Source organism: Mustelus asterias, chromosome 3, assembly GCF_964213995.1.
Source record: "Mustelus asterias chromosome 3, sMusAst1.hap1.1, whole genome shotgun sequence".
Classification (NCBI taxonomy): domain Eukaryota; kingdom Metazoa; phylum Chordata; class Chondrichthyes; order Carcharhiniformes; family Triakidae; genus Mustelus; species Mustelus asterias.
This window is the reverse complement of record NC_135803.1, coordinates 151,273,100-151,299,679: the sequence shown is the minus strand read 5'-3', so window position 1 is coordinate 151,299,679 and position 26,580 is coordinate 151,273,100. Positions and strand designations below refer to the sequence as shown.

The following is a 26,580-nucleotide window of genomic DNA, read 5'->3' as shown; positions in this document are numbered from 1 at the left end:
TTTACCACAAAACAAGATTTTATTTATGAACAGTTACGCACAGGAATACAGAGGTATTTGACATCTCAAATAATATGGAATGTTTGTGAAATATTGAAAATAAATAGATATCTGTAAGTGCCATTTTCCAGCACCGTTGTAGGGAATGCCCATTCTGTTCGTCTCCTGCCGATGAGTGTCTACCACCGGGTCCACGAGTATCAAGACCTTGAGACTGGTCAGTTGATAGTCTGACTACAAATAAAATCCATTCACAACAGCGTTACGCTTTTCTAGTTTATTCATTGTTGTTATCTCTTATTTCTTTAATAATAGTTATTAAATTTTGAAGTCCAAAGATATAGCCAGTGTCCTGCCCTTCATGGACCACACTGTCTTCCCCAAAATACTTGCAAGTTGTGTGAGCAAAGTCAATCACGCGGACGTCAACCATGCTGCTGCTGGAGTTTGAGTAAGCATAGGCTCCTGCAGACTCATCAGCCGACTCTTCAGAAAGGTCTTCAGAATATTCAGAATCGGAATCCATAGTTGACTCTTTGCCATCGTAAATGATAAGCAGGGAACTGGAGTAAAAACGATATGACTCCTGTTTCTCCAGAACAGATTTGAGTTCAGACAGTTTTTTAAGAACAGGTTCAAACAGGTCCCTGCGCAAGTACTTCCCATTATTTAAAAACTGGTAAAGTGCTTCTTTAAACCCTTGTACGGAAAGCTTCCTTCCATGGTATTTGTTCATGAACATGAGTTGGCCAGAATCCAGCTGATATACCTAGAGAAAGAATATATTATTAAAAATATAGTTTTCCCATTATAACATTTTATGAACTTGTCTCTATTGGAAAGAAAAAGCTTCAAGCTTCTCAAGTCATAATGTAGCACCAGCAACCCCCAGGAACAGCGTAAAATCCAGCCCCAAAACCCAGTTTTAAAAATAGCACAACTGGTTGGATATGATTGTCTATCCCTTCAAATACGTACAGAGCCATCTCAGGGCTCGCACCTACCAAATCACTTCTCGATGCATTTTTGCTCAATGTAGTGCTGCAGGAATCCATTTCCAGCCTGATAAAAGTCTCTCACCTCTACAATTCTTTTTTTAACTGAACTACTGAAATGTACTTTAATTGTATAAAATTGGCAAAGTGAGCACTGAATATAAAGACCCTTTGATCTTGATATGTTGAACATATTCCACGTGGAATGCAGCAAAGCCCCATTTTTATCAAGATCTTTAAATTTAGCAACGAATGTACTGCTTACGGGTTTAAGTAATTAAAGCCAAAACATTACATAAAGGCTGCGTGCGCAATCTAGTTACTCTGGGGATTGGACAAGAAAGTAGAGTTGAGGTGGAAGTTCAGCCACGAAAGAGTAGGCTCAATAGGGGCTGTTTGGGCTAGTCCTGTCTCAATTTCTTAAGTTTTCAATTTTCAACCTGCTACACCCAAGTAAAAGTCTCCTTTCCATTCCCATTCACTAATCTTCTTTCCTGTTAAGTTGCGCGGCCATGCAGGAACCCAAAGGTCCCACACAGGGCACATTCAAGTTGGCCCCTTTTAAGTTAATGCAAGCATGGAGTGTAACAAGCAAATTAAGGAGCCTGCGCACTACAAAATAAAATACAACGACCATCATTACCACGTAAAATGCTTTTTAATATGGTAGTAAATATACGCACCTGCATCCCACAGACCCGAACACCAATAACAGCTGAAGTGCTTTGCTGACATTTACGGATTTGATTAGCCTTCTTTTCCTCAGATGCATCGTCCCCATGCTGGCGTGTTCCCATTTTCAAGTCTAGAACGCATGGGACTTCATACCGGCAGGTTAAATTCTCCAGTAAAATAAATTCTGATAATAGCGTTAAGGCAACTCTCAGATATTCAGAATAAAGTTAGTTAATAGGGAAACACAGAAAATAGAAGCAGGAGTAAGCCATCCGAGCTTGCTCCACCATTCATTTTGATCATAGCTGATCAAATTTCATATCCTGATCCTGCCTTCCTCCGCCTTGATCCCTTTAGCCTCAAAAACTATCTAATTTCTTCTTGAAATCACACAACGTTTTGGCCTAAAAGGTTTACCTCTTATCCTCAAACTGTGACCCAGAGTTCCGGACTCCCCCAACATCTGTAACATCCTTTCTGAATCTACCCTGTCTAACCTTGTTAAGAATTTTGAGTTTCTATAAGATCCCCTCTCACTCTTCTAATCTTCAATGAACATAATCCTAATTGACTTAGTTTCTCCTCATATGACAGTCCTGCCATCCCAGGAATCAGCCTGATAAACCTTCACTGCACACAAAAGCAAATTATAATTTAAGATGGAAATCTGAAACAAAAACAGAAAATGCATGTTTATGTCTGCACTAACGTTAATCTCAATGATAAAGGAAATATTTATGGTTAGAGTACAGCTTACTCCCCTTCCAAACCTCTCCAGAGACTGTGCAAATGCCTGCCAACCTGCCGAAGGAGTATCACTGGGCATACGCCAATCAAAATAAATCATGTTCAGTCTCCAGCTGGAAGCACATACGTACCAGTCAGTCTGGTTTCATTCTAGGTGGTTCAGACAGGACAGACCACACCCATCACGAAAGGCAACAAAACCAAAAGATATGATCATTTGTACTTCAACTATTCTGCCACAACCACTTTATCCCCAAGAAATTATATCAAGCAAATCACTTCAATCTGCCCTGATCCCAGCACAGTAATTCAAGAAACATTCACTCACCATGTACAAATAATTTATAAAACGTCAATGCACACTTCCACAAATTGTTTGTGAATACACACTTTGAACTAAAATAGGGGAGGGGACGAGTGAGAGAGACAGGGAAAATATGAGCTTTGGTCATATGTTACAGCCAAGAAAAGGATACTATATTGGTTTCTGTGCTTGGCATTATCCTTCATACGTTTCAGCTGTTGCTGGTGACACTTCATGCTCCAAGGGTTATGCTTTACCTTCCCCGATTTCTTCTCAATACTATAATATAATACCTCCGACTTCTTAGATTCAAATTCCTCATCAAGTTTATGGCTGTAAAAACAGAATCAAGAAAGTTTAATTGTTAAATTCAGTCTCTGTTCTGAGAATACAAAAGGACAGGAGTTTTTAAAACATCACTGTTTAATCTGTACACAAAGCAGACTTTCTAAATCTGCATCTCCCGGCTGATTAAATATAAAGCTATGTATTTTGAGTGTACATTTCTTTATTAAAGTCAAATTGCAATTGTTACAGTAATGAAGTGGCAAGTTGAAGAAGCCAGATTTGATGAATAAATGAGTGAATAGCACATTAAACACTATTCTCCAAAAGTTATTCTGGGGAAGAACTTGGACATGGCTTCTTACTATTGCAATTTCTGCCAAAGCACAGCAGGATAATTTAGAAGTTCCAACAACGGATAGTACTTATCCTTTAATAGAAAACTAATAACATAAATTGAAGGCCAATAGGCCATATATTTAACCCTTAAACTAAGATATGTGGAAAAGACAAAAGGTATTCTATTGTGGTGCAAATATACTAAGAGCATAAGTCAAATCAATTATAGGCACCCACAGAGTGAAAGATTCCTATCACAATAGTTAACATGTTTAGCTAAATAATACTTAATTTTATAATTCTACGGAATTAAGAAAAAAATCAAGTGCTTCGCTTCTGAGACCAACCTTTTCATTTTTTCTTCTTTCCTGTTTTGCCTGACCCGCTCTTTTCCATAATTGTCATTTTCTAATAACACAGGTTTCTTATTACTCCATTTTATTAGCTTATTTTTAGGTTCACATTCGGAGTTATCTACATTTTCCAAATCAGCTTGGTCCCCTGATAATGGGTAGGCAATTAAGCAGAGGTTTCCTTCTTCATCTTCCTCAAAACTTACAGAAACGACTCCTACAAGAAGAGCAGAAAAGGCATTGCTGTCAGATAGGCAGAAAGCAGACATAAAACCCTTAACAGCTAATTTAGTCACTTGATTATACAGAGTAACAGTGACAACAAAAACAGCCTGTTTTGCTTACCCAAGCCTTCAGTTTTTATGCAGTTGTGCCGGCTTTCAACCTAACAAATCAAAAAAAAACTAGACAAAGACACCTTTGTAATCTGGAAAAAAAATAGACTTCCAATTTATACAAAACAACCCACCCCATGCACTGCACATACATCAGCGTATAATAAAATAGGAGTCAATAAAACAAGTGAGACAAATAGACTTGAAGAAGTTGTTTATTGGAACTGAAGTTTTTTTTTGTGCAATTTATTGAGAAAATGTATGCAATAGAGCAACATGGAAAATACCATTTCATCCAAATCTTGGAGGCCAATGCACCATAGTTTTCCAATTATGAAACAGAGCATAGCAATTCAATTCATAAAGCCAAATGGTAAAGAGGCTGATGCAGAATAGTGAATACAAAGCTTGCTGCAACATTCTGACACAGTGAAATACAGAATCCTGTAAAGCTTTGTTAATCTCAGGTAAACTGCAATTATGAGACAGACAAGCCAGCACATAATCCCCCATAAGCTCTACATACAAACAATTACAGGGTTAAATCAAGAAGTATTACATTCCAATTTTTTTGCCAATTATGCAAAAAAAAACACCAATTCATATTTCCATTTACTGTTCTGCAATTTACTGTAGATGTAGTGCATTTCCCCTTCCCCAACACACAGTCAATGACCTGTGCTTGTTGTTTCGCAAGTTCATTGAAGAGGTCTGTAAGTAAATCTGAGGCCAGTCTTTGGTTTGGCTTAATGAGTTTACAAAGAATTTGGTTCAGCTGTTGGATGACTGCTGCTTCAATCCTAACTTCGTCTTTTTTTTTGAACAGTCCAACAGCAGCCTGAATGGGTCTTTTGTCATCCTGCACGACTGCCAGACAGAGCATTCTGGATGAAGGAACCCGCAGTTCAGATTCGTGCACTGAGCAGCTGGCCATGGAGCACACATCAAGAATGGATCTAACCAGGGGGTGGCGGAACCCAGGTTGTCCTTCAGACAGGCAGGGTTAACTAAGGGAAGCTAGGACAAGGCCTAGGGCTTTATCCTGGAAAAAAAACATGAGGGGACAAAGAGGAGCTGTGAGCCCCACCTCCCCCAAAGCACAAGACAACACATCCCTGAAAATAATTCTAAATTGACAACCACATGCGATACATGTTTACCTAAATTAGTCTAAAACTTAATTTTACAAAATTCTCTTATCTAAAAAAATTATTCATTACAACAAGGTTAAAAGCTTATATCTTTCTGAAAATATACAACTTAATCTTTCACATTAAAGCATTCCAATGAATGTTATATGATTGGCATAAATTACTGTTAAGGAATAAAAACTGTTGCCCATATCCCAGTACTGAAGTTAACCTCCTCATTTTAAAATACTTTATTGCTTCAAATACTGATAGCAACTAAATCTGTGAACATATTTCCTCTACATTTTGTGCACATTATTTTTTTCCCCTCATAAATAGAAAAAATGCACGTGAGATTGCAATGTCCAGATGTTGTCACTTACTGTACTAGGAATTTTCCCAACTACAGCCTACAACAGAACTGCTGACTCACACCCTGGTGGAGCTAGTTGTTCCAAGTCGATCCCGTTCCCTCTAGGTGAAAGGCGGCAGGCTCTGAATGCTGCTTTTCCAGCTCTTACCTCAACTTTAAAAAGCCTGCTAAAGCCTACTGAAATCGTTAGAGAGAGAAAAGCTCCAGCGGTTTCATTTACACTTCAATTTAATAAAAACATACAATTTTGCACATTGGCAAGCCTTTAGAAACTGTATTTATTTAAAATCTACTTCAGTTCAAGATTAAAACCTGAAAAAAAAACTTTACAAATACTTAACATTTTATCATCCTTCTTGGGTGAACTTACCTCCATCAGCAGACCCACTAAAGCATAGCAGATTACAGGCTACTCAAGCGTCACGCAACTACACTGCGATCTAGTTGGCAACCACCTGTCAGAACACGGCTTTCATCTGATAAATTTGAAACAAAAACAAGAGACAAATATTCTTCTCCCCACCCTCCCAAGATAACCCAACACCATTAGACTTTGTACATGAACAAAGGAGGAAAGAAAACAAAACACAGAACACGAATACATTGTCAGACTAGAAGAGGGTTTTTGTACTTACCTTTATACTGTGGTGTAAACTGGCACATCTCTGCAGGCAGTGTTTCATAAAACTGGTGTTCCCGTTGAATGAGGGGTTTACAAATGGTCTTGTCATTAAAACGGAGGACACACGAATGTCCTCCAACCTGGTGAACAAATGGTTCTAGGAGGACTCCCTTTGCATAGTTCTCCACTTCCATTGCTCCTAGTGCTGGGCTCATCCTTAAAGCACATTAGACAAAACAAGTACAGCAGGCTCTATGAAGACAGAGGCTGTAACCCAGTTGGAGTGTCTTTTTCCTCAGGTGGTCAATAATACTGCCAGGATCCTGTAACAACAATGAAATTCCCAGGGTTTAGGTTCTTTCAACCATATAGCCGATAGATAAAGTCCTCTTGGGTGTCAGACAAACATTCCAGTAAACAATTTCATTAGTTGAGCTGAGACGCAACTAAGCTGAAACACTGGGAAGAGCAATGAAATACTGAACTGTGAGGTCACACACACAAAAATAACTGATCCAATTATATTCCTCCTACGTCACAAAGTGTGACCAATTGACAGCCACTAACTTGCAGTGGGAAGGCAATGGCAGTGAGCCAAACAGAGAATGAGCTGGACTGGGGAAAGCTGCAGAACAATGCTGCCCTCAGCTGGTTTCTATCCATTTCATAGCATTTCCCTTATCGCAAAAGGATCAAAGTGCAGCATAAAAGCACTTGAACAATGCACTCAAATTGAAGCTATCGTTAAAAAGGCAATTGCCTCAGTCTTTTATCAAGTTTGGTTAACAGATTAAATAGTTAAATGAAAAGATTTCTAATGCACTGATATCTTCTTAAATATAGAAGTTAAGGAGAAACCATCAAGCACATAGAAACACTTCAATAAGTCAGAGGAACTATTTGGAAGTTAATTTTGTGCAGGGGTCTTCCAGATGAGACTGACAAACATGGTCCTAAAGGTTACTCAAAACTGAATTAAACTCTTGCTTTACTAGCTGGAAGCGTGGTGTTTCTGTGCATAGATAGCAATTTTTGCTGGATGATTACAAAAGACTTTATAATAAGTAGGATGTCAGTAACTTTGACATTTCACAGAATAAAGGCAAAGGGAAATAAATGGTGAACTGAAAATGCCTGTTGTCACCTTTCAACCATTTTTGATTATACAATTATTGAGACATATTTTCAGCCATCAGATTTAAGTTTTTAATGACTACTAACTGGCTGTACCAGTCAGGAGACATGAACAGCGTCATCAGTTTTGCAGAACAAATGATGCAACTTCAAAACAACAGCCAGCAATCCACTCATCCTCATTTACTACAAGTAAAATTACTGTAGCAAATGTTTAAACACAAAAATCAGCTATTTCTAAGCGTTTCAGAGGTTAAGAGATAATCCTCCTCAGGGTAGGAAAAGCATAAAATCTCAGGTTAAGCAGTATGGGCTTGACAATCAAAAAAAATCAACCATTGGGTTTACATCTGCCTCCAATATGTTTGCTCTTAAAATTATTTACTTTCAGCAACAGATTTTTTTTGTGGGAGGGAAGGGTGTTGGGGGAAACAAAGGGGAAAGAACAATCGCTTCACTTAACAGTAAAGCATAAAATACAATAAACTTTCGTAGAATTCAGATTCAGTGCAAGTCCAAGACAAAGGATTTTGTAAATAGAATTACAGGCACAAACAAGTGGCGCCATCTGTTGAGTCACGAGCTAATGAATCTCACTGCTGAATACTAATTGCAATGAAGGTTGAAGGCCACAGCTCCTGCTGTCTAAAAACACGCCCTCGCAGCAAGAAAACAAGTCCAATTACACCCATGCCTCAATGATGAAACTAACACAACCACATACATTTCCTCCTGAACTACAATTTGAACAAGATTAATGGGTACAAGGATGACCAAATGGCAGATCGAACACAATGGTCCCTTTGCTGCTGAAGAATACACATAAAGCAATTGGTCAGATGTGTTTACTGAGGGTTGCAAGAATGCAACATATTACTGATTTTTTGTTTCAAAACATTTGCACAATGTTAGAAACATTTCACAAGTTTACATTCTTGGGAGGCTGGACCTCTTTCAACTTATTCCAACAGAGATTTGGTGGTCTCTTCATGACCCAGCAATTTTATTGAAGATTTCTGACTAAAATATCAGATGGTTTTGGTGTTGTATGCCTGGATACCAGCAGGCACAGATCTATGCCCACCCAACTTTGGCCATTTAGGTTCTTCCCTACCCTATGTTGTCAAATAATCTATTATTTACTTTAACATGTTATCTCCAGGTTTTCTTACTAATCCCAATCTATCAGTGACAAATTCCATTATAATAAGCAATTCATCAGCAAGAATATTTTCTCTCAAGGATTTATACATTGCTATGGCTCTATCAATAAAGTACACCCAGTTTTCCCACAAGTATTGCATGATGGTGACAAATATGTTGTTTTTTTACAAATCGACGACCATGGTTTAGTTTGTCAGTGACTTTGAACCTTCTAAAAAGTTATTGCAACTTGATGACAGTTTAATGAACACTGGTTGCCCTCTAGTACATATCCCTTCATGCGCAATGGGTCTAAGCAACCTACCTGGTTGCTTCTGCCCTTCAAACCCTGCCTCTTAAAGCAGAGGGTGCTCATTTCTACTCCTCACTAGCACGCTGCTACAATTGGAAGAAGAGCCATTGACTGGGATAGAGTCAGATGCAGCTTAATGAGTTTAACAGAATATGAAAAAGTGCATGATATATTCTCTTTAAAAAATTAAACATACAAAGAGGTTGTGCTGGAATCTTTGAATGGCATCAAGATAGATAAGTCGCCGGGTCCGGATGGGATGTACCCCAGGTTACTGTGGGAGACGAGAGAAGAGATTGCAGAGCCTCTGGCGATGATCTTTGCGTCGTCGATGGAGACGGGAGAGGTGCCGGAGGATTGCGGATGTGGTTCCTATTTTCAAGGGGAATAGGGATAGCCCAGGAAATTACCGACCGGTGAGTCTAACCTCAGTAGTTGGTAAGCTGATGGAGAAGATCCTGAGGGACAAGATTTATGAGCATTTGGAGAGGTTTAGTATGCTCAAGAATACTCAGCATGGCTTTGTCAAAGGCAGATCGTGCTTTACGAGCCCGGTGGAGTTCTTTGAAAATGTGACTAAACACATTGACGAAGGGAAAGCGGTAGATGTGGTTTATATGGATTTTAGCAAGGCATTCGATAAGGTCCCCCATGCAAGGCTTCTAGAAAAAGTGAGAGGGCATGGGATCCAAGGGGCTGCTGCCCTGTGGATCCAGAACTGGCTTGCCCAAAGGAGGCAGAGAGTGTGTATAGATGGGTCTTTTTCTAAATGGAGGTCGGTCACCAGTGGTGTGCCCCAGGGATCTGTTCTGGGACCCTTGCTGTTTGTCATTTTCATAAATGACCTGGATGAGGAAGTGGAGGGATGGGTTGGTAAGTTTGCCGATGACACAAAGGTTGGTGGGGTTGTGGATAGTCTGGAGGGATGTCAGAAGTTACAGAGGGACATAGATAGGATGCAAGACTGGGCGGAGAAGTGGCAGATGGACTTCAACCCAGATAAATGCGTAGTGGTCCATTTTGGCAGGTCAAATGGGATGAAGGAGTACAATATAAAGGGAAAGACTCTTAGTACTGTGGAGGATCAGAAGGACCTTGGGGTCTGGGTCCATAGGACTCTAAAATCGGCCCCGCAGGTGGAGGAGGTGGTTAAGAAGGCGTATGGTGTGCTGGCCTTTATCAATCGAGGGATTGAGTTTAGGAGTCCAGGGATAATGATGCAGCTATATAAGACCCTCGTCAGACCCCACTTGGAGTACTGTGCTCAGTTCTGGTTGCCTCATTACAGGAGGGATGTGGAAAAGATTGAAAGGGTGCAGAGGCGATTTACAAGGATGTTGCCTGGATTGAGTGGCATGCCTTATGAGGAAAGGCTGAGGGAGCTCGGTCTTTTCTCCTTGGAGAGACGTAGGATGAGAGGAGACCTAATAGAGGTATATAAGATGTTGAGAGGCATAGATCGGGTGGACTCTCAGAGGCTTTTTCCCAGGGTGGAAATGGCTGCTACGAGAGGACACAGGTTTAAGGTGCTGGGGTGTAGGTGCAGGGGAAATGTTAGGGGGAAGTTTTTCACACAGAGGGTGGTAGGCGAGTGGAATCGGCTGCCGTCAGTGGTGGTGGAGGCAAACTCAATAGGGTCTTTTAAGAGACTCCTGGATGAGTACATGGGACTTAATAGGATGGAGGGTTATAGGTAGGTCTAAAAGGTAGGAATATGTTTGGCACAACTTGTGGGGCCGAAGGGCCTGTTTTGTGCTGTAGTTTTCTATGTTTCTAATTTGTACAAGGAATTATGGCATGTTGTTTGGATGGCAGCGAGTACATGAAACAGTCCGCACAAAATTCAATTTTACTCGCACAGCCAAGGTATCCAGAAGTCAAAGCTAACATTAGAACTGCTTTAAGCAAATTCCAAATGTAGTTGCAGTTCATGGCTTCAGGATGGAACATAACATTCTGAAGGTTAACAATTATACAAATTATGATACTTAAAATCCTGTTTAAGTTAAAGTTTGAAACCTTGTGGTACAAGTGCGCAGGGTTCTGGCAAATACAACCACCTCAAAAGTATTGCATTGTCCTTTTAACGTTCAAATGTGATAGCTTACTAAAAAGGCAACAAAAAAAACCCTGAAATGACCATGATCATTTCCCCATCACAGATCCTCTATTGGTTGTCAGGATTAATTAACAGCCAATGGAAGCATTTTCTGACACTAGTGTTGAATATGCCTTATACCCAAGACCAGCTTCACCCTCCATCCTATTCCTGCAATTGTTTTAATCTGAAACTGTGTTCTGTATATTTCCCACTTACCAGGGCAGAGATTCTGATCAGTGATACACTGAATGTACTCACATCCTTATGTGCACAGATGTTAACTCAAATGAAATTAGCGCACACTGGAAATCATGAGTACGTGTCAGACAATGTTTTCATTAACTCTCCAGTATGACAACGGGAAACCTCACACAAAAATTCCAGACCAACAGCAAACAGAATTTTGAAGTCATGCATTGTGCTAATGGCGTGAGATTAGGGAATGACTCAACATTTTAATGATGCATCATATACTAACATCAAAACCTTGAATGGGCTCAAGTATAACTTTAAAAATATTTTGAGAGAGAATATTTAGGTACGGAATCACAGAATCTTTTCAGTGCAGGCCATTCAGCCCATCATGTCTGCACTAGCTCTCTGAAAGAGCAGTCTACCTAGTCCCAACCCTTGCCGTATCCCCATAATTTTGCACATTCCTCCTTTTCAGAGTAAATTTGAAATTATTTGAACAGCCTCATTTGATAATTATTCCAATTTTAACATGCATGAGAAAACAAAATAATTTGGTTGCGATGAAAGCTTAAACATTAGCCACAAATCTATTTAGCAGGGCTAATGCTGAGCCAAATACGACTTTAGAAAAAGACCTCTTCTAAGCATATCCCCGTACTTTCTTTCTATTTCCGATTTCCAGCATCTGTAGTATTTCGCTTTTATATTTGTTGCTATCTGCTAACTTTATATATTTTGAGTTCACTCAGTGATTATGCATCAGGTCAAGTCTTGGCGCGTGCATCAGACATAGCTGTCAAATATCAGAAAAGGAAAAAATAACATACATAATGCATAATCTAAATTGGAGAGGATTGTGGGGGGGCGGAGGGGGAAGAGAGAGAAGAGAGCCCGATTGTTGGTTGGGAATTATAACTTGTTATTTGAAAAAAACCACAATAGATTTAACATAATGGGTTTCTTAAATGGTTAAAAATGGGCTCAGGTATTTGAAACAAATCAATGTTGCAAACCATTTCTTATTTAAAAGACTATGGGATAGCTTCTAACAAAATTTCCGAGATTTGAATTTTCTAGCCAATCGTATCAACAAAAAAGTTTTTGGTAATCTCAGATTTTATATTTCTTTAGATATAGCATTCATCAATACCTTAAAATAAAAGATACAAGATTGCTCATTGAAAAGTGGACCAGCAACTGATAGAACTAACTGTCAAGTAAGAGGAACTTTGAAATGTAAACAAGCTTTTGGGAGCTCGGAGAGTAATGTTGATCACCTGTTCACCATCTGTCAGCTTTATCCACGCAATGACTAGAGGTTCCTTCCATTGGTATACTGAATTGCATATTATTTTTATATTCTGCATGTGGTGTAATAATTGGTTGAGTGCTGGTGGATGTTAACAGTTAAAACTAAAACCTCAGACAAATCAGCTAAGAGAAAAGCGTAAACATAACTTGCACTGTGCAATAGAGGTACAACTATGAGTTTTTTTTAATATATAAACCACACTGCTCTACACAATCAATCAATCTGCAGATCATTATACCACTTTCAAATATGAGAAAATTTGGTCAATGGGAAAATTTGAACACAAAGCTGGAAGTAAATAGTTGAAAAAAATGAAATTGTGCAAAGCAAGCCCTGACTTGTTTGGATTATATTTTTCCAGTCATTAAAACAGGTCACTGAACAAATATTGAATACACAATCGTGCCCTTTGAACTAGATTACAAATGATTAATGCAAAAATGTTATTCAATGCAACTTGCAAGTTGAGTGCAGCATATCATTTGTAATGCATAATTTTCCAGTAAATCCCTTTTTCCAGCTGATTAGGTTTATAATGCTAATTGAATAGCCAAAGCATTTCTTTAATACAAAAGTTTGATGGAAATGAGAATGCCTAAAACAAGTTACAACTTATACATGTTTGCAAAGGAACATAGAGTATTCCACAAACTCTTATATACTGCTGGCAATACCTTGCCCTTTCTCCAAAATTATTTACCATCATGTACAGTTGCGCATAACAAGAATATTTTTGCTTAGCCATGAAAACATGCTTTCCATCACTTGCCACTGGTTAAAATAGCTGTCTCATGTACAGTCTGATAACCTGTAACACTTCCACAATTTTTACAGCTGTGATTTATGACTCAAAATTTATAATGTCCATCCTAAATATTTAATTGTAATACAGGGCTGTTTTAACACCCCCGGTCATGTTTTTAATAAAATTAAAATTCAATTAACTGATAAATAATCCAAGTATAATTCATCATCTAATTAAGGGAGGAAAATCCAGCTTCATCAGTATACAATGACAGCAATAGCAAAATAAATTCCCCTTTCAGATGCTAACCATAGAACCCATTCGGCCTAGCAAGTCTGCATTGACTCTCTGAAAGAGCATCTTTACTAAGGCCCACACCCACCCTCGCCCCATAACCCCATGCATTTACTATGGCTAATCCACCTAAACTGCACAACTTTGGACTGTGCAAGGAAACAGGAGCACCCGGAGGAAGCGCACGGGAGTGCATGCAAACGCCACACAGTGATCCAAGCCGGGAATCGACCCAGGTCCCTGGCGCTGTGAGGCAGCAGTGCTAATCTCCGTGCCACCATGCTGCCCACAAACCTATAGTTTTTCCCATCTTTGTTTTCATGTTATAATAAAATGTCAGCAGAAATTCTAATTTCTTGAGACGTAAGAATTGTGAAGCAAAAATATTGCAATCTAGAATGCTAAAGTAGAAGCTCAGCTAATCAGAAAAAAACTCAACTGTATTGCATTATAATCAACTGGTATTGTACATTAACTATATTGGTAAATGCTTGATTATTCTGCAGGAATACTAGTGGTATTAACTTGAGCAAGGGATATGTAGCATTAAATTTTACATAGGGTGGCAAGTTGAGGTCCTCATGTTGTACTAGTAGCAGTGAAGCAATTGTTTTAAGAATTTCTTCAGCATTAGGGAGGGGCCCAGGAGAAAATTCCATCCATTTTCCTCCTTCACACTAATTACTTGAGCTCTGCTCTCTGCTTTGGACTACATCCCTCGACAGAATTACCATTCCAGTAGCCTTTCTACACTGCTGCAAATTGAAAATAAACTTTAAAATACCCTCGCAAGAGCACCTGCAAATCAGAAACTTTCACAGCAGCCAAAATTCCTTCCCTCCCCACTTCAAACATCTGATATTATTAGAAACACCAAACCAAACAGTCAGAAAGGGGATGTAATTGGTTTTTCAGAGTAGAAACATGAGAACATGATGAGTATCACTCAACAAGTTTCAATGTGAGCCTTCTTAGTCATTACTGACAAGAGAGTTTGAAAGTTATTTCTCCAATTAGTCTAATGTCCACTTGCTATAGTAAGTGAAGACTGTTTTATTGCAGTTGAAGGGGATGGAATTGTATTACTCATTCACTCTATCATAGGAATTGCTTTATAGACCTGTGTTGGCTGTTAAATAACCCTCGCAAAGATTTATTTTCCAAAGTGAGAACAATGACTACAGAAATTAATGCATCAGCAAGTCACTTCAGCCTCAAATTACTGAATTTGCAAAAAACAGCAGCAAGTTACCTGAGAAATAGACGCTTTAAACAAAGCAGCTTTTCCATCTTATTTTTATAGTTGAGACCTCCTGAAATAGAAATGCCTCATATTGTTCCCTATCCACTGAAATATTTACTTCAGCACAAGAGAGAATCATTTACTAAAAATGCAATTCCAAGTTGTTCCAATTCACCCAGCCTAAATCAACTAGATTCTCAGGCACACACTTAACAATAAATGCTAGAAATCAAATCTTAACAAAAGCCAAAAAGCTTGAATTCCAGGGTAACAATGAACTTGAGCTTTGAAAGTGGTGGAATCCAACACTTAACCGCTCCATTAGCTCGCAATACATCCATTACCTATGTGCAGAAACCGAAGCATGCAGATTCAGTTTCCTGTCTTAACCTTGGCTGCATTGGATGTCAGGCTGCACAAAATTAGAACATGTGCCAATAGTTGAGGGTATTCTGCAACTGTAAACTTAATAAGAGACAAAAACAATTCACACATCAGCAACTAAGTAGACAATTTACCCAAGATGAGAGAGCGCAATTGTAACCTTATAAATGAATCCTTCCCAAGACTAACTGGAAATTAATGGGTTTGCTTTATTTAATTATTAAATCTTCTTTAAAAAAAGAAATGGACACATGCTTCTAAAATATAGAAGATGATTTTCTACTCCTGTAGGAGTTATAAACAAATGCAGCTGGCAAAAGCTGCAAGCACCAACATTATGCTGATGGACACTTATGTAACTGTAGATATTGTATTATTTATTCCCACTGAAACAGCTTGAACAGTTCTGAGAAAGAAAACATTCTCTCGGGTTAAGCCGATCTTACTGATCAAAGCTCCATAATTAGGTCACTGGTGTAGAAAGTTTAGATTTTTTTGAAAGCTGATCATCACATTGGACCAATATATTCTGTCATTGCAACTGCCACAAATGGTTTCAATCCCATTTATGAAAGCCCCACTTTGGTTTTCAGTGGACACAAATAAACTAAATGCAAGATTTATGCTAGCAAGCCAAGCAGCTTTTTTTAAAGGGTTGAGGCACTATGTAACATATTCAATGACTGGAGCAGAGACCATGTTGACATTTTAATAGGTTACAAGGAAGGGATAAGGAACAGAGCATCAGATACATGGATCTAGAATTACTGCTGTGGGGCATAAATAGTAACATGCATGGGTTCTATATTGTCATTTCTATCAAGTTAAAAATCATTATTATTACAAAATAGAATGAAGAAGTCTGTTCACAGAAGCATCAGTTAAGGACAGGCAAATGAATGAATCCAATGTGCACTGACACACAAAACAAATAAAAGCTAAATTAAACAAAACATCAACGCAAGAAACCAAACACATCCAAATCTGGATTTAGGCAACATCTCAGGATTTTAATTCTACAAATTAGATATAAATAAGAACATACTATCTACAGTTTTGGAAAAAAATTGTAAATAAGCACCTACATAAATAATTCTACAAACTGCTGCAAAATGCAGTTGAAAGCCGACCAGAATATGCATACAGGTCTATGAATGGAAAGCAAGTAGTTGGGTCATAATCTGATTGTATAATTAATATAACGTAATGACATCACCTCATAAGATTTACACCATAGGATTAAAAGATCACGGGCCAGAGAATTTGATGCTCAGCCAAACCTCCGTCCATTGCAGCGGGACCAGAGGATCCCTCTGGTGTCAACGGCCTGAGAATCCTGCCCCACCACTTTCAAGCTCAAATAAGGTTAAAAAAATTGGGTTATGACAAAGTATCAAATTTCATTAGAGTGTTTTCCCAGTTTGGATCTCAGCTCCTAAGTGAAAAATAACTTGAATTATAAACACATCAACAATCTATTGCGATACACAGTTTTGAGGGCGGCACGGTGGCTAGCACTGCTGCCTCACATCGCCAGGGAGCCGGGTTCAATTCCAGCCTCGGGTCACTGTGTGGAGTTTGCACGTTCTCCTCATATCTGCATGGGTTTCCTCCGGGTGCTCCGGCTTCCTCCCACAATCCAAAGTTGATTGGCCACAGTAAATTGATCCTCGTGTCGGGGGGGGATTAGCAGTGTAAATATGCGAGGTTACGAAAATAGGGCCTGGGTGGGATTGTGGTCGGGGCAGACCCGATGGGCTGAATGGCCTCTTTCGGCACAGTGGGGATTCTCTGACTCTAAGCTAGAAACTAAACAACACTGCTATCTTTGGAAACATTATTTTGCAATATAAGATTTAAAGATTTTATTCCAGTAACAGAAAATACTGCAGGGGATATTTTGAACTATAACATCCATAGTTAACATTATGTAAAATACCACAGAATACAAGCTTCTGAAGCCAGCAGTACATGCCAAATTATGCATAACTACTGCTTAGTAAGGACAATCTTGAACCACAACTAGGCTATATCATTTTGGTGGTAACACCACAGTATAAACATATAATCTAGCAACAAAAAGGTGAATTTAGCATGACAAAACTGAACATATTACACTATATAGTACTTAAAGAAAGTTACTAGACTAGAAGTGCCAAAGACAAGAAGTGGCAAAGAGAAGGCATTTTAAGAACTGGGACCAACTCTGCTGTATGCCACAATCAGCTTTTCCACAGCGAAAGTTACTTTAAATACCTTTCTCTAAAATGATTCTTTATAGCATGTATAAAGCTTTTTGCAAACAACAATGTGAAAATTACTCTTCCAATTGATTTCCTGCAATCGAGTACATTATTTAATTTTGAATATACTACCCCACAATAAATGGAGTCTTGTGCAAAGTGATAGATTATCTCCAGGACTAATCATCCAGAGCATTTCTCAGTTTCCAAGTGAAATAAACTATCACGTTTGCATTCAAGCACAAACAAAATTTTGCTTGTATTAATACTGTAAGTGCAAAATGTAGAAGTTATTCCTCCAAACCTTTCGTAACTGCAAAGCTGAAAATATTCCCCATCTCAATGCAGTCAACCTGCACGATTAAAGGAATTGCTGTCATCTGCTCTGGATGTCAGTCAAAACAACATCTCTCTTGCCGAAATCCTCTCCTATAAAGGGGCAGTATACAAAATTCTACCTGTGGCAGGACTTGCATAGAATTTACTAAAGCACCTATATCATTTATGCTTGACATTTACTGAGAACTAACTGATTCTAAGGCTCACCAAGCAAGATGCATAACCGTAAACAAGACAAAAAGCATGTTCATTTATAGCCCAAAACCAACTGGCTTCACATAACAGACTGAACTTATTACATTTCCTCCTATGAAATTAAAAATAGCAATCAGCAACCTAACTGAACACTAAGTTCCCATTATTTTGTAAGATGTTGGAACAAGACCTTGTCTGATTTTGTGTATGAGGTGCGTACATTACAGTAGCATTCCAGTGACCTGATAAATAGCTCCAGGATGAACTAAGATAGATATTGTGCATTTTATAAGAGGCTACAGGGGATTAGATGACCCAAATTATATTAATGAAGCTGAATCATGGCAAAGGCAGCCACTGAGATTTAACTTACTTTCATTTCTCAAAGCTGGACATTAGTACAAGAGGTTAACTCGGTTCTACGATTTACATTCCATCTTAACATTCAGTACAACACTGCCCATCTCAGCCAAGAGACTAATAATAAGATAATGAAAAGGAGACTTAAACACAATAACACTTATTAAAATGGCATATGCAACTAAATGGGACTATAAAATGACAGTTACAATACATATCAACTGCAAAACATTTTAAAATTGCCTCAACCCTTTGAAAGGACGTGCAAATCTGACATGAAATTCCGGTCAAAGATACTGTTATGATTTTACTTTTTTTCCGATAACATCAGATTTATTTCATGCAGTCTAAATAACAACTCTGTAAAGGAGAACCATTAAGCTGAATAAGTGATTGCAGTCCAGAAATATGGAAGCCTCTTAGGCATGTGGGATTCATAATAATCCTACAAAATTATTAGGATTCTGAACTGATTCTTTTATTTGCAAGACAGATGCATAGAGTGAATCCAGGTTTGTCACAGCATTGTGTACCAAATGTAACAATCTGAAAGAACTGACAGTAAATTGGCTCTGCTAAATGAAGAATTATTCTAACACACACACACGGGCAGGAGGTACAGACTTATAAAAAGTCTAAAAAAACAAAACCATCATTCATTACAGCATAACACTGAACAAAATATATTGTATAAATGGTATCTTGACTATGCATTAAAACAAAATGAAGTGCTAGAACTTTAAAAATGAACTGAAAATTTACACTGGAAACATACAAAAGTTTTGACAGTTGTCATGACAGATCAAGCCGAATATCAGAAGTTTCCATGCTAATCTAGATTGGCTGTTGTTTTTCTTACATTGATTACACTTCAAAATTAATCATCAGCAGTAAGAGACATCTGGTGGTTGTGAAAAGTGCTATATAAATGCAAGTCTTTATTTAAGTATGAAATCAGTACAGCATCCAATGCCAAAGCATAGAACTTTGCAACTACTAAATTCAACAGTACTCATAATACCTTGAATATCTGAACACCAATTCTTGACATTTAAAGGTTAAATTCTATTTACAATGCAAAGAACATTCTCTTAAAGTGCCCACGCATTCAAGTGTATATTTCCTGCCTTCTCCCCCATTTCCATCGGACTTTTGTGCATAATAACTGTAGCTACTCAAAAATCATTGTATTTATAAACTAAACTGAATTTGAGGAAATCAAGAAGCTTCATTTCTTTCATGCTGAAAAAATTAGTTTACATTTTAGATGTGACGAAAGACTAATTCTGACAATTTCACTTCTGCATCACTAAACAAAGAGGTGGAATTTTTGATGTTCTTGACTTTACAATAGAGGATGCAATTACTAGTGGTCAGTCTTATCCAGTAGTTGGATTAAGAGCTGATATCATTTGTAAGTCACTAAATGATCTGATGAATGTGCATAATTGTCCAATCATTTTAATTGTTCTCCATAGTAAAAATGATAGTAATTTAGCTTTGTGCATTACAGTCTAGGGCCATGTTCAACTTATAAATCATGCATTAATCTTGTTAGTTTTCAAAGTGAGTGGCCCTTCAATATAACAAAGTCCAACAGAGCCAACGGCTGTGCAATTCTGGAACATCCTCTTTCTATCCCTTCAAACTTTCGCTAGTTGTTACTTCTTAAAAAGTTATTAATGAGATATGAGTATCAAAAGTAAAGCCAGCATTTCTGGCCATCCTTATTGCCCTCGAGACGATGGCAGTGTATTTATAATGACTGGAAATTTAATAGTGGTTTGATGCCAATTACTGCGATGTAACAAAACGCAGAATTGGTTAAACCAGCTACTTCCTGTTATGATCCAAATTTGCGCCTCAAACTTAGAGGCAATTGAAAGCAAAACTGTATAATAAGGTACAAGCAGACACCTCACTATTTTAAAATCTGCATCTTGGAAGATATTTTACAAACTAGGTTCAGCATGATCAGGGAACAAGTCTGGTTGGTTATAAGCATGCATAATAATCTACAGGTATCAATCAGATCAGTGTCTGAAAACCGAGTCCCACCCTGGAAACAACAAAACCCCAACAGGCACTGTTGGCTGAGTCACAGCGCGCCAGCCCCCTGCTCTTTGGGTTCAGGCTTAGCGTCGGAAGACACTGCTACACACCATCTATACCTGGTTGGATCCTGATGATAAACTGCAAAATTTCTTGAAACCATGGTGAGAGATTCAATTTCACCCAACACCACTGTCGCACCCCCAAACCTAGGATTCAAAATCCAGAAAATCCCCACTCCAGAAATCGCTCAGTCACGAGCGAACCAGATGGAGTCCGGTACCTGTAAAAGGTTAAGTCGACCAACCAAAATAATCGTCATTGAGGATTCATGTCACAGATTTAAATTGTTTGGAGTGTCTTCTAGGAGGAAGAATCCACACCTAAAAATTAGGTGCCTAATCAGAAATTCTCTGAAGAGCGGTTTAATTTTGCATATTATAATATGCATCACCTTTCACTACAAATTGCTGTTAGTTTTACTTCAAATATCATTGTAATAGAAAATAAGACTTAACTACCCGAGTAGCCTGGTTTCAGTGAGACTTTCAACCAAGTCACCAAAGGCATGCCCAAAAAAAGGATCAACTCTGTCATTCATGAAATTAGCACGAAAGATTTAACTAAAAATACCCTACTGGATCAATTCTACTGCAGTGTACAAGCACAACCAAGTGCACAACAAGCAGTTCAAGCAAAAATCCATCCATTACTAAATTTGAAACTTCAACTAAAACATGCAAGTTTCACTTTCCTTTTCTGCAAGTTTAGTTCTCTCCCTCTTGTTGAATACCTTTGTTTTCCAAAGCTAGGATCTGAAGCAGGTATGAAAGATTTAAAATACATATTTGCTCAAGCTTCTACAAAACAGTACATTCAGCAAACATACTTAAATCCAGTTTCAAGTAAAGGTTTCACTTCCCCATTAAATTACATAAAATTTGAAAAATGACTTACAGCCATCAAGCTACGAGTTTCATCACAAACAACTTAGTCATCAAAACTTGCAACAGGCTCAAACAAGTGGCTGAATGGCCGACCTCTGTTCCTAAGATGCTTAAAATCAATGCTGCACTTTCCCTACTCCCTTTCATGGGTCAGGGTGAAATTGCACTTGGCTCAAGTATGTGCTTACCCATTGTTAAACGTAAATGTATTGGAGCTAGGAAAATCTCTCAGCCTGAAATCAAAGACGTTTCACTTAAGTGTTCAGACTAATTGCCTTGCTTTTTACAAAGAAAACTTATATTAAGTAATTTATTTTAGTGTTAGCTTATACACATCTTGACTTTGACAGTCTGAATCTGAAGGTTACATACCTGAAATAAATGAAATGGCAAAGTAATTAAATCTGACTACATGAATGTTGAGTACATTAATTAAATACTACCAATGTGCAGAGGCATAAAACTGCTCGCACAGTGCTTGCGCATGTAGTCACGCCGAACAAACTGCAGCTGATCGGAATCCCATTCTCAGGCCTGAGTTCTGAGCAGGACTGATGTTTTTTGGATTCTTTCAGCAGCCTTCTGTAAAATGAGATTTGTGGTAGTTTATGCTGCTAGCTCTGATAGTTTTGATGACTTGTTTATGAAGAATCTCAGTTTGATGGATGCAAGTCATGGTTCAAACTTTATGAGAATAAATTTGGAACTGAAACTTTTACTTGAAACTGGATTTAAGTATGTTTGCTAAACATACTGCTACAAACAACCTATAAAATATTTAAGTAAACAGAACTCTGGCTTACAGAATTAACGTGGAATTTGTTAACTTAAAAATGGGGAAAGTGTACTTAAAGTTCCCCAATTCTGACCTACTTATGTTATCTACTCATTGAAGTTGTTTCATTGTTCAGCACATTGCTAATCTACTCATTTTAATGGGGGTGGGAAGACTGGGGAGAGGAGGAAGAGACAAATTTAACCATTCTTTTTCTGAACTTAATTGCTCTTAATTTAGATTCAGCTACAATTTACAGGGATCCACTGTTCAAAAAGCACAAGATTTTAATATAAATTTGAACATACAGGAAGCTATTTTAACACAAATTAGATGGTCTAAAGTACAGCTAAAGATTAAAACAGCCACACGGGGGAATTCAAAAATTTCCAAATGAGGTAACCATTAAGTTTGACACAGATGCCAACTGTAATTGATGTGAACTGATGAAATCAGCATCACTTCCTCTTGCTTCTTCCGTCACTGCATTGTGCTCACAGGTCTGTTTTGAACAAAAATACCCTGAACATTTTACCAAAAAAAATGAAGGCAGTTTGAAGCCTGAAAGATATGGCTAGGAAATCTAGCAAATTTATTTAGTTACCACTTTTAATTTAAGCAAAAATACCCAAGACGGGCAGCACGGTGACAGAGTGGTTAGCACTGCTGCCTCACAGCGCCGGAGACCTGGGTTCAATTCCCAGCTTGGGTCACTGTCTGTGTGGAGTCTGCACGTTCTCCCCGTGTCTGCGTGGGTTTCCTCCAGGTGCTCCGGTTTCCTCCCACAGTCCAAAAGATGTGCTGGTTGGTTGCATTGACCCGAACAGGCACTGGACTGTGGCGATGAGGGGAATTTCACAGTAACTTCGTTGCAGTGTTAATGTAAGCCTTACTTGTGACTAATAAATAAACTTTAAGCTTTACTTTAAGATGTCGCAGAGGATTAATCACACACAAATGGATACTGAACCAAAGGAGGAGATTCTCGGAATGGCCAAAAGGCTGATAGATTGGTTTAAAGGAAGAAATAGTGGAGGAGAGAAAAAGGTGTTTATATAATTCCAGAGGATAGCACCTAGACAGATGGAAATATGGCTGCAAACGAAGGGAGAGGGTTGCACAAAGGGCAAGGGCTAGGTGCGCAGCAGGAATATGTTGTGGTTTGAAGGAGAAAGTTAAAGAGACAGGATGGAGCAGACATTTGGACCAGAGAGTGAGAATTTCAGCATTCAAAGCTTTGGGATGGTCAGGAGCCACTGTGGATCATTTAAGGGCCGGGATGAGAGGCAAGCAGGACAGTGTAGGAGTAGCAGTTTTGGAGAAGCTACATTTTACAGTCAAGGGAGAATGAGAGGTCAGCTTGAAGAACACTGAAATCCGGGACTAACAAAGGCACGGACAAGGCTAGAATCAAAAGAGGAAGTCCTCGCCAATATCTGACACCATCAACACAGATTAAATGTGAAATACTCTGCAATGTCATGTATGCAAGTTCATCTAAAAATAAATGGCATTTTCCTGCAGGTTTTGTTTCTATTTTAAAATGTATTAAAACAGAATATTGTTCAGCTTCCCGAACTTGCCAGGGCATCATGTGTTATAGAGGTTACAAAATACTCCTTCAACTTTAAGCTTACCTTAATTCCCTGCTCTGCAAAAGATACCTGGCTCAAATCTCCCACTGCTACTGCCAGCGTAATTCCACACCAGAAAGATCATACCTACTGCAACAAAGGTCAGATACACTTTCTGTTCCATAGCTACTATATTCAGGCAGGGTTACAATGTTAGGTTTCATAGAGGAGGGCCACCCCTCCTTAGCTTGACGCGAAGGACTAGACCAACACGTTAACCAATGCAGAGCTTCTGATTTCCACCTAAAAATCAGGCCTGTAGGACTCAAAAACAAAATACCTATACCTACACAAGATAATGATACTGGAAACGTAATGAAAGCTTTTCGTACTATTTTTCTTTGGAAAATGCACCCAAATCTCAACTGTTTGATGGAGTAACCATAATTGTCACTAGGTTGGGAGAATATACTGGGACCTAATATACCATTAGGAGTTATTTTCTTATCAGTGCCAGATCTTTACCCTAAAAAAAACTTGCTTCTATATTTGCATCTTTATATCTTTCGAGCTGATGAATCACTCCAAATATTTTAAAATTTTTAAAAATTGCTGATGTGCTTGCTTTCATGGCATGTTGAACATCGCTGATTGCCCTCGAGATGGTGTTTGATCTGTATATAGAAGGCTCCCGCTAACAGAATGAGACACCAAATAACTTGGATCCCTTTTGGTGTTTGAAGCAGGAATGGTACTCTGGTATCAGAAAATGATGTGATAGCTTAACTAGGTTCTTAACTATTTATTCTGTTCATGTGTACTGCAGGGCTTATAACATGCAACCTTTTGACTAAGGGGTGAGCAGACACTTTTGATAAAGCCAGAATCACTCTGCAGTTTAGGAACATAAGGTGGCACAGTCTCACAGCGCCAGGAACCCAGGTTTGATTCCGGCCTCAGGTTACTGCCTGAGTGGAGTTTGGACATTCTCCACGTCTGCTTGGGTTTCCTCCCACACGCCAAAGATGTGCATGTTGGGTTAATTGGCCATGCAAAATTGCCCCTTAGTGTCAGGGGGATTAGCAGGATAAATATGTGGGGTTATGGGGTTAGCACCTGGATGAGATTGTTCTCAGTGCAGGCCAAATGGCCTCCTTCTGCACTGTAGGAATTCTATGATTTTATGTAAAACTGGTTTCATTGGCAGGGAAAAGACTCTCTCAAATCTGATGAAGTGTATGGGGAAACAATGAAAGCAGAGTAAATGATAAGAGAAACAAAAGTAAACACTTTCACATTCTCACCCAGGCAGAAAACTCAGGACATGATACTTTGCTGAAATCCCAGCGATGATCGTACAATTACAGGTTATGATCACAATTTGTGTCATTTAATAACCTGTGTTTTTCACATGATGATTGTGCACAAGGACCTGCAATGGTTACATTAATTTTTTTTACACATCATCAGGAGATCAAGACTGAGTGAGGCTGGTCAAATCGAACACATACAATGCAGAAACAAGATAAGGTCTGGTGTGTTTCATTAATCATTGATAAAATGGGCATTTAAGAACACTTCAAAGGGACCAGCACAAAATAATTTGGTTGCTGACCGTGGACCCAGGCAGGACACCAAGCACATGCGCAGCAGGCGATGAAATAGGCTCAGCGAGCAATCCCAAGACTGGGTGAATAATAGGGGCCAGTTACTGTAACGAAGTTTCCGTCACAAACAAGAGCCCTGCAAGAGAGTTGCATTATCGATTAGTCAAAGCAGCAATTAATTGAAATTTTTGAAAAATAAATGGTGCAATACTCTGCAAATTGGCTGGGCCAATTGTATTTAATCACACCCTAAGATAACAGGGAAATTAGTGAATTAGATCCTAAACCCTGTACTTATTGCTGTAGATTTAAATACATACCATTATAATGATAAAGGTTTAATCAAGCACTTGTTTTCTCATTCTACTGGGTGAATTTCAGAGCCTGGTTCTACAGCAAAATATACATTTGGCAAGAGACTAGATTTTAATCATCTGTTGGATAGCTTTCCAAGAAAAAGGTGCAACTGTCAAGAGCTTGATTGCCTTAATAGACAAAATCATATATTCACTGAATGTATGAAATCTGGGCTCATTTATTTTCAATGAATACAAAAATGTAAAAGGGTCTATTTAAATCGAATTTGCTTAATTCTGATCACATTCAGCTAGTCGTTCGGAGGGTGGAAAGATAGGAAAACAAAAATAAAGGATTTTTAAAATTAATTTAAAGAAAAGACAAGGAAGATCTTAGGGGAAAACCTCAAGAGCAAATTGGGGAAAAAAAACAATGGCATGGTCACACCAGCAGGAAATTAGACTCGAATTAATTATTAATTTAACGAACACACAAACAAAAACACCAATCAGTCGATTCATTTTAACAGGGGAATTAATTAGAGAGAATATTGAGGTGGGAGATGGAGGCGCTCTCGCCTCAAGTCACTAAGCAACCAGAGAAGAGCCTCACGGTCAAAGATGCTGCAGGAAACCATTCATTAATTAATAATTTTCGTTTCCTCGTGTTATTTGGGACAGGTTTATATTTACCCGGGGTCTTTAGGGTATGTTTGCTGGGTGGCTGCGGTGTTTTTATAAAGGCTGCCCGCTTACCTGCTAGGGGCTTTTATTCTCTTCCTCTCGACGCTTCTTCTTTGTTCTCCTGACGTTAGAAAATGGCGGCCGTCTTCCTGCGGACAACAGACCGGGGGGGCGGGTCCCGCTCCACTGGCCCCGCCTCCCGGCCCTCCCATTGGCTCCCGGTCCGGGGGCGGGGCTTTCCCGCCCCATAGTCACGCCCCCTGTCCTCCCATTGGCTCCCGCCCTTAAGGGGGCGGGCCCTACTCCAGGCACCGCCCCTCCCCTCCTGCCGCGCCAACCCTTAGCAACAGCGCTGCCATTGGCTGGCGGCGCAAATGCCTGGCTGGCCATTGGCTTATCATGGGAAAGTGGCTACGTCACTGTTGTCAACGTTTTTTTTCAAACGGCAAAGGCTTTGTTCCCCCTCCCCCATCCCCCCTAATTTCC

General features: G+C 38.9%; 1 protein-coding gene across 7 annotated transcripts; it reads right to left on the bottom strand.

The window, feature by feature from the left end:
• LOC144491716 (inositol hexakisphosphate kinase 2-like) lies at positions 1-26,291 on the bottom strand. Of its 7 annotated transcripts, XM_078209928.1 has the most exons (8): positions 26,167-26,238; positions 25,123-25,250; positions 6,172-6,481; positions 4,044-4,083; positions 3,693-3,915; positions 2,894-3,054; positions 1,679-1,854; positions 1-769 (listed from the first exon to the last, which is right to left on the bottom strand). In XM_078209928.1, the coding sequence occupies exons 3-8, from the start codon at positions 6,265-6,267 to the stop codon at positions 278-280; spliced, it is 1,188 nt and encodes a 395-aa protein (XP_078066054.1). In that variant the 5' UTR covers positions 6,268-6,481; positions 25,123-25,250; positions 26,167-26,238; the 3' UTR covers positions 1-277. The 7 variants fall into 7 exon arrangements, with proteins under 7 accessions (XP_078066054.1, XP_078066051.1, XP_078066056.1 ...); XM_078209925.1 differs by lacking the exon at positions 4,044-4,083; XM_078209930.1 differs by lacking the exon at positions 25,123-25,250 and having other exon boundaries at positions 26,167-26,223.
• Positions 26,292-26,580: the final 289 nt, after the last annotated feature.

Excerpts from the sequence above, each read along its gene's own strand:
- LOC144491716 (XM_078209926.1), bottom strand. The coding sequence starts at position 6,373 with ATGAGCCCAGCACTAGGAGCAATGGAAGTGGAGAACTATGCAAAGGGA. Across the intron at positions 3,055-3,692 it reads AAAGAAGAAAAAATGAAAAG|CCATAAACTTGATGAGGAAT; the intron begins GTTGGTCTCAGA and ends CTGTTTTTACAG. Across the intron at positions 770-1,678 it reads TTCGGGTCTGTGGGATGCAG|GTATATCAGCTGGATTCTGG; the intron begins GTGCGTATATTT and ends TTCTTTCTCTAG.